At 36.5% G+C, this 9,077-nt stretch overlaps 1 protein-coding gene across 1 annotated transcript in view; it reads right to left on the reverse strand.

Moving 5' to 3' along the window:
• LOC109843439 (myosin-11-like) overlaps positions 1,153-9,077 on the reverse strand; it is a 24,643-nt gene continuing 16,718 nt past the window's right edge. The window contains exons 25-39 of the mRNA XM_020412371.1: positions 8,532-8,671; positions 7,400-7,508; positions 7,261-7,311; positions 7,073-7,156; positions 6,802-6,972; positions 6,552-6,707; positions 6,228-6,434; positions 5,982-6,125; positions 5,678-5,748; positions 5,485-5,584; positions 3,218-3,274; positions 2,394-2,450; positions 2,228-2,308; positions 2,031-2,113; positions 1,153-1,496 (exon numbers count right to left, since the gene is read on the reverse strand). Coding sequence (XP_020267960.1) covers positions 1,370-1,496; positions 2,031-2,113; positions 2,228-2,308; positions 2,394-2,450; positions 3,218-3,274; positions 5,485-5,584; positions 5,678-5,748; positions 5,982-6,125; positions 6,228-6,434; positions 6,552-6,707; positions 6,802-6,972; positions 7,073-7,156; positions 7,261-7,311; positions 7,400-7,508; positions 8,532-8,671 — 1,638 coding nt within the window. The 3' untranslated portion in view covers positions 1,153-1,369. The remainder of the gene's footprint in view (positions 1,497-2,030; positions 2,114-2,227; positions 2,309-2,393; positions 2,451-3,217; positions 3,275-5,484; positions 5,585-5,677; positions 5,749-5,981; positions 6,126-6,227; positions 6,435-6,551; positions 6,708-6,801; positions 6,973-7,072; positions 7,157-7,260; positions 7,312-7,399; positions 7,509-8,531; positions 8,672-9,077) is intronic.

Genomic DNA, 9,077 nt, shown 5'->3' on the forward strand with positions numbered 1-9,077 from the left:
CACTATTACATTAAATGCACGGTCAGACGTCATAATGACTCCTCAGACGTTGCCCATACTCTGTCACCCTGTCGCTATCACATTAAATGCAGCGTGGGCAGCCCCACATGCTCGCCCAACTATCAACATGGGTAAAGCGAAAGTAAAACGTCAACTTTGCCAGTCGGGTCAAGTTACTAGTTTGTCCCTACACCTTCCTATAAATAGAGGCCTCTTCTATCATTCTAAGGTCTAGAGTATCTAAACTCTAATCTTGATCCTACATTTGCTCTTTATACTGAGTTTATTAGTCACTAACTTGAGCGTCAATGGCACCTTAGGGGAAATCTCCTCTCGGGACCTCTAACATCTGCTACTTGAGCATGGATCTCCTCTCGGGACCTCTAACATCTGCTACTTGAGCATGGATCTGCCTTTCCCAGTTCATCAGACATCAAAGGAGATTAAGAACCCCCTAATCTTCTCCCAAGTCCGTTCCACCCACAAATTAACTTACGAACATAAACACTTCCATTCTCTCTTAGGATAGTGATCCTCTTTGTTTGCTTTACGATCCAACTATTTGCTGTCAAATTAATGTGACGAGATGTGGGTCACAAAAAAATATCCACGACATGTGTAAATTGTTGCTTCATTCTTGCCTATGCTCTTTGGCAAGTACGTCAATAGTTTGCACCTTTTGTGCATGCGATAACGAAAATTTTTCCTTCTCGAGCTCAAATACCTCGTAATTATTAAATTTCATCACAAGTATTCAAGCACAATTTGCTACACATCATCAAGTATACTACTCAAAATGAGAGCGCATGCCTAACCTCAACAACTCATTGTCATAATAGCAACACTTCTGTTTAAAATATGAAGATCACAAACAACAACAAGATGAAGGGTTTGCTCAAAAGCAAGAGAGAAGAGATCATTGATCGGTCACATCAAATGTTATGTCATCATTAACCTGAGACAGTAGGTAACCGATATTTTCGCTAACTGAGAACTCATTTTCGCAATACTGTCACAATCAAAGCAAATAAAATGCTGGAGGTCAAATACATGCCTACTGCCAAGCCCATTTTAGCATACTGTCAGAATCCCAGCATTATAAGACGCATTCTATTTGCTCTATTGTTTTGACAGTCAATCTCATCTGATACATATGCTCCCAACTGAACAGGGAGAAGAATATATTCAAAAAATTAACTATAACTGACACAGTCAGCCTAAACCCAAGCTACAGCTTAAATCTAAAAGAAAATACATATATAATAAATATGACGGAGGCAAGCTCGCTGGTTATGAAGGAAAAACACAAATTCGAGACATTTGGCTCATTTGGGTATTGGGATATCAATATTCAACTATTTCCTAGAGTTCAGTTAGTCTGAGCGGGTAACAAGAACATGAAGCCACTGTTCTCCCGGATGAGTGCCGGTGGTTCAACATCAGAAATGTCGATCTGCTCCATTGATTTTGATATATCATCAACCGAAAATGGTATGCTGCATAAAAAATTAAGCATATGTCTCAGCAAGTGATTTTTTTCCTTAAGAAATTGCAAGAGGAACAAGGATATGAAAAGGCAAGTCATAAACAAACATGGGTAATTTTTAACAAACTGCAATGGACCTTGGGATATTGTGCACAAAATTACCATAAACTTCTTTTGTAGACAAAATTATCATGAATCTTCACTGTGCTACCATATCTGAAGCTAATTAGGGTAACTTGTCAGATACAATCTTGCTCTTTCCTACCTTATGCATCTTCTATATTACCCTAACAAACTTCAAGGATAGATGTATATAAATAAGGGTAGTCTAGACCCTTTATCCAAGACTTTTATGTGGTCAAGAACAATTTCCAATAGTTCATGATATTCTTTGTCAATTGAAAGTTCAAAGTTACTTAATAAAAAGAAGTGTATGCCAGTTTTGTGCAAAACCCCAAAGGTCATGGTAGTTCTGTGAGATTTACCCAATAAATAAGCTTAAGTTATGAAGAAATCATTAGGATATAAAAAACTTATTTGTAACCTTGAATCATCATCCAGCAAGAACGAATTGCTCACGGCATTGTTTGAATCCTCTGTCATCAATACCCTCATATTCGATATAACCTGATGAGAGCTCCAAATAATAATTAGTACACACTTGCAATGATGAACTAACTAATCAACTGCCAAGCAAAAATGCCATCATCAACATGAAACTTGGAAAGGAAAGAGACTTACATCGGAGGATACACTATGTGTGCCATATTTGTCATCCCAATACATGGTGCTGATCCGGTATAGCTGTTGAATACTGAGTACCTGTGGACAGAGTATTAAAGCTGGTTGGATTTCAAGCTTTAATGATGAAGAAGGCATACGGAAACATTAAAAGGCTGTTACTCACTGGACAGAGGTCATGGCTTATTTCATCCAATGTCTTCTTAGGCTTTTGATGAATAACCTGAATATGAGTTCAACTCAATGAGAACCTTATAGAAAAGAGAAAATTACTGCTTGCACATATCATGTATAAAGTGCAACTATTACAATTTATATACCATGCCATGAGTCATCCTAATTCATACATACTAGTAGCGCTTTACGATGAGGAGCTAGTAAGCTATGAGGACTATGAAGCCGACCTAAAAGGGAATCTAGATCCCTAGACTGCTCCCCAAGGAGAATAGTAGCATATCTGCAGCAAGCTTGTGTGGTTCACAATGTCATAACATCTACCCATCACTAAGTGGACCCAAGTTATGGACCCAACAAGAATAAAACACACAAAGGCCGTTTTAATCCATGTAGCCTGAACTGGAAATATGGAGGAAGGTAGATTTACCGTATCTTTGAATTTTTCTTGGTTAATACATGAGCTGATGATTTGGTAGTGAAGTCATTTGTACACACCTTGTGTGTACTCTTTGACAAGCCTTCTGGCCCTCAAATGTGATATAGTTGGAAGGGGTGGGAGACAGTTTTTATAGATTGAAGGATCCTTATCAAAACAATTAAACAGACAGTTTACTGCTGAAATAAAAAATATGAGCAAAAACTATGTGAATGATAAATTTAGAAAAAAAAGAATTCAGCTTCATAACTATTCTCCGGGCTCAATCATCCTTTGTCAACATCTTCTGTAATCTGATTGACAAAGCATTCTGATGCATACTCACAGTTACTCAGGATGTGAGTTCAGTTTATAAAGAGAAGGACTGTGAAAAATACCAGGAAACCAATAGCCTGTCTGATGTGTTTTAACTCGTCCCAAGCTGAACCAGCATACTGCATATCCATGTAACTCAGAATCATAAGTAACATCAGTAAAAAGGAAAAGAGATCAATTGGCGATAAGAAAGTATATTAAGGAAGTTGGATCGCTCCTTAAGGGACTGAACAGGCAAATAGGAGAAAAATGATACATGCCAACAATATATTTCTAGATCTATTCCTTCAAAATATTAATGAAAAGAAACAAACCTCACAAAAAATGTAATATATCTCGGTTTTGGTTCACCTTTATTGGTACCATAGTGAAAGTTTTACTGGTTTCATCACCAAACTATCAATACACTGAAAAAGCCAATTAAATCACAATATTTCTATCCATCGATTTCCTTTTCTTCGCCATAAAATATCAAAACAATTTATGATACTTCGAACTTCATATCTCCTCATGTGCTAGTTGTTAGCAGGTTAGTCTGTATTGCTCTGTTTCAGCCAACATTGAGAGCATTGGTTGGTTTTCAGAAGAATAAAATATGCATACACTTAAATTTTAATATAATATGGCTGATACATATTGGTATCAACTGATACTTCGAACCTTGCCACAAATTCTAAACGTGAAGCTGGATCTGTGTCCATTACCTATTAGTCATGATATTATGGACACTCGTCATCTCTTTTTTGAAGCAAATGGATACTCCTCATTGTAATCTTTAGCAAAAAATGTTAGAAAAATATATATGTTAGAAAATAAAATATTTAGGATACAATCAACAAGAAGATTTGAGATTTGACATGTCCTCCATGGAAGATTAAGACAATGAAATGTAATACACAACATGTTTATTCAAATATTTAAGGATCATTGATGTTTAGTCAACATGTCAAACTATTAAAAATCCTTCAAATCAATATATGTATGCGTTCACACAATAAAAATACACTTATAATTTTTAACGATGTAGACTCAATTAAAAAACATGAACTGAGACGGTAAAATAGGATATAGTTGTTAACATATGAGATAACCCTTTGTAGACCTGAATAAAGAAAAAGGTTCATGTAGCCAATCAGAAGATTTTGTATCAAGTAATTGTTATTGTTCTTATTTGTTGGTTATATCCTTGCTGTATCAACTTACCTGTCACAACTTTCAGAAATCTTTACCTACAGGTTTTAACTGTCAATAGGATTACTATTACTAATTTTGACTTCCAGTGTTTGCCTACAAATTCTAAAAAGCTTTGGAAACACAATAGGGGCGCAGGCGCTGCCAAAGCTAACACAACGTGCCAGCACACTACTGCGTCAAGTAAGCTGGGTTCCAAACCTAGGAAAATATCTTCTCGGCCAGCTAATAGACCGCACAAGGAGGAAACATTTAGCTTTCTAGTAAACTTATGATCCAGAAGTCTTTACAAAGCTTCTCACCAAAGAGACAAACAGCCCCTACCTTCTGTGTCTTTAGGCTGCTCCATTTCCGATCTGTGGGTCTTTGGATCTTCTTTCGCACCTACTTCAGGAATCCATCACTAGGTGGCTTAGTCATATATATGGGATTTCCTATGCACCAGCAGAACTTCCCAATTCAACTCGGGTGAAGTCAATTAGCTAATAGCAATCTTTTTGAAGGAGATCTAGGTTTCCAATTATCCAGGTCATATGACAATGCCTAATGGGGGGCCTTTATGAAGAGGAAAATCAAGTCTGGAAGAACAAGTGAGAGAATGAGGATTGCTTAATCACAAATAGAATGGCTGAAGAAGATGGGATGGGCACTAGCCACTAGGGTATCAAAGGAGGAAGCAGAAAAGCCAGCAACCTAGTGTAAGCAAGATTTGCACCTCAAGCCTCGTTCACAACAAAAAGACACATTACCCCCACTGCAACGCAAGTGACACTTGTGTTTTATAGGCTGAGATATTTTTGAACATATTGCTACAGTGTAGCTAACATCTAGAAAGTGCATGGCTTCTGTCAAGTAAAATGAATAATCATCAGAAGCCCCAAATAGATCAAGTGTCTGATCAGTGTTTTTGTCGAAACATTTGAGGGTTGTCAGGCTGTCAGCCAGCCACAAACATGATAAACTACCTTCTGCCACTAAACTGAAAAAAAAATGAGATAATGCAAACGAGTCATCATATGTTCGAACTTTTAGTTTATAGCAAGTTACAAAATTGTAAAGGAAAATATCAGAGTAACTAAGAACTAAATAGTTCAGGATGCATCACAACTCTAAAGGCAGCAAGGAAGCTGGAGATCACCTCATCTGTCGCTTTATAGCACCAATGTTCTAGTTCAGCTAATCCTGCTTTGACATATTCACCATTACTGAAGGAGCAGCACTCTCTCCTTAATAGAAGACTGGCCATAAGGAAGAGAACTATAATTACTACCAGCTAGCATTAGAACATGAGATAAAATATATTAGAATTAACATGAGGAGAAATATAATACCTGTTAAATAGCTGAACATTGATGAAGGAAAATATCTGTGTGAACACTTTTCTCACTAAAAAGGGTGGCACCTGAAACAGCAGTACTGCTTGTCATAGGAGATCAAGTTTTCAATAACCAAAAGAACTATGCAAAGTAAGGGTTACATTGAATGGTTTTCTAGGAACTGAGCCAAATTAATAGAACTTAGTTGCAATTAATAGGTAAAGATGAACAGTTACACTATTCTATTACAGCATATATTATTCACCATCACAGGAAAGGAAGAAAATTCACGTGCAATATGAAGGGAACATTCACTAACATTGTTTGATTTCAATGTGTTTAAGAAATTTCCAAGACTTTTAACAATCCCTTGCCAATGAGCAATAAGTGCAGCCTGAGCTGCAGCATTTGCTAGTGACCGATGAGATCCTTTCACCAAACTTGCTCTTGATGTTCTTGGGGCCTATAATATTTGCATATGGAAGGAAAAGGATTAGACACACTGAAAAAGAAAATTACCTTTTTGCAAATATATATGATAATGATGTTTACATAATAGAGGTACCTGAATGCACAAACCAAGCAAGGGAGAAATCTCCTTCTTTAAATTATCACGGATCATTCCGTATATTTTTTCCACATAAGCGGTCAGTTGTTGTTTAAACAGTAATGCAGGATACTTTGCTTCAACTTGGCGTAATGAATCCACTCCACCAACCAAGTTTCCATTCAATAAAGAAAGGTTCACACCTTGAGGGGCTCCCCTGAAACTCTAAAACAAAAATGATACAAAATAGACAAGTATTCACATAAATGGTCATTGAATGTGGATAAACAATTTTGAGCAAATATTTAAATTTTGAATTAAGAAAAGTAGAAAGTCCTGTACTTGAGTCATCCTCCCAAAAAGTGTAGCTGATGATGACCGGCGGCGCTGTGGAGCCATACCAGCTGCACCACTCGCTTTTAATGTACGTTGGAGCAGCAATAACAAAGTGGAAGCATTGGAAAGCCAATATGCTAAGACATCATTATTGTCCTGAGTCTTTAATGAAAATAAAGACAGAGTAATAAGCCATAATTATAAATTAACATGCTGATCAGAATACACAAATGCTGCTAATGATCAGAGATCAAACCTCAATGGCATGACCAATTGTCTGGATTATCCGATCAAAAACACTAGTGCGCTCAACTTCAAATGACCTCCACTGGAGGAGGCATTTGTATATTATACATGCAGCAACAGGTCTGCTTCCAGTGAAGCCTAGGTGTTGTGCAATGCACCTGATCAACAGATCATGGTTCTCCTGTTAGGGACAGAAACATGAATCAGTTAGAAAGAGAATTAAATATTTCTACATGAGGTAATCCTTGAAGGAAATAAGACAATAGAATATTTGAACTCACCTGTTGCTTCTCATTGAGCGATCTCTGTGGTTTATCCTCAATTTCAGAAAGTTCCCTCGAAGCAGATGAGCTGTGGTGTGACTCCTAGGACATTCATTTGAAGGCAGTCAGTCAAAAGGGATTTCATCTAGTCAGTACCTTTTTTCAAAAAAGTTTTAAGTTCTAATACACTGCAAAATTACACTTACTGAAGAAGTTTTTGTATCACCAGTTAGAAGATGGCCACTGTCCGAACTTCTCTGCAACCAGAAGAAGGAAACACAATAAGATGACCAGAAGAGGTAAATTTGTGTTTAGTTAACTCAACATGACTATACTATTATTTACATGCAAAGACTTAGTCCGTCCTGACAGAAATTTGTTAGAAGACACGGATACAGCCTGTTGACGGAGAACTTGATTTTCCGACTCCAGATTCGCTATCTTCTCCTCAAGCCTAATTGGGAACACATAAATATAGTCAATTAAGCTAAAAAAATATTGGTGAAAACCATTTCAATAATGTATATCCAAATGACTGACTACCTGTACTTTTCTTGTAATGAAACAAAGATGACATAAGCATTGAGTAATGCACTAGGATGCAATTGCTACAGATAGATAAAAACTGTTTAAAGTAGCCCAAAGGAGTGTTCTATACTTAAATATACTTCATGGTTCTGTATGACAGAATATTTCTCTTTTTTTTCTGACACACAGCTGCTGAAAGTAAAATCACCCCGAATAATCAAGGGAGATGGAGATGTTATCAAGAGCTGTCCCAAATTACTCATATATTTCTTAGATTTCCTGATTTTGCTAAATATACATGTCACATTTCCACTAAGTCTTCCAAGATATGTGACATGAAGCTAGAAGCTCCAAAACTTCACAATGGACTAGTAGCCAGATCCTATCAACTTATTTAAGACCACAAGCATTAATAAATACCAACTGCTATAACATGATTAATACAGGTAGTCGAGTCAACAATAATTATCTTTGACCATAACTGATCAATATTAGCAATTAATATTCTGCTTAGTTGTAAGGAATAAATGTGAGAAAACACACCAAAGAAGTTAAGTGTAAGTTCAGTGACTCTACATGCAAAAAAAGAGCAATAAAATTGGATAGTATTCGTTCTCCACCTGCAAGTTTCAAATGTATAATAGATGAGCAACTTATTCCTTTAAGGATGTGAGATTTTGACAATCCCCAAAATTCTGATGGCTAAGCCACTTGACTTGTTTTATTACTTACTGAAACTATACCCTTACTGCTATACCCTTATTGCCATCAGTTTTTTTAGCTCCACCTTTGATCGTAAGTTTTCAATTATTTCCTTAAGGTCATATGTCCAGAATATAAACTACAAGGAAGAGAAATACCAAGCATCTTCTATTAATATTGTAGTACAAAGCTCAATCATAGTGGCTAAATAAGGAATCCAATAGTCAAAAAGAAGTTTAGCAGCAACCTGGTCAAGGATTCTTGGAGATTGCGTGATTTCCCTTCTGCTTCTTCTAACATCTTTTGTTTTTCTTCACTTTTTGTTTGTGCTTCCGCATACTTTCTTTCAGAATCATCAGCCCTTTCTTTTTCTGATTGCAGGGAGGCCTGTACAAAATTAAAGCATGAGAATTATTGGAAATACTAATCACATTACCATTGCTAAAATATGTATCAGCCATATAAATATCAGTGGTGGAGAAACACTAAGCATGTAGGAGAAAAGCTCAAAAGAGTAATCGGTTCGTGTTTAACGTATGTATTATCAAAGTGTGGTCTGGTCATGTCAGCTTTCTTAGTTAATCAAGTGTCAAAAAGAAACCAAGAAATAAATAGAGAGACTCTCCTTTATCAGTGGTGGAGAAACACTAAGCATGTAGGAGAAAAGCTCAAAAGAGTAATCGGTTCGTGTTTAACGTATGTATTATCAAAGTGTGGTCTGGTCATGTCAGCTTTCTTAGTTAATCAAGTGTCAAAAAGAAACCAAGAAATAAATAGAGAGACTCTCCTTTAT

This window comes from Asparagus officinalis, chromosome 5 (assembly GCF_001876935.1).
Source record: "Asparagus officinalis chromosome 5, Aspof.V1, whole genome shotgun sequence".
Taxonomy (NCBI): domain Eukaryota; kingdom Viridiplantae; phylum Streptophyta; class Magnoliopsida; order Asparagales; family Asparagaceae; genus Asparagus; species Asparagus officinalis.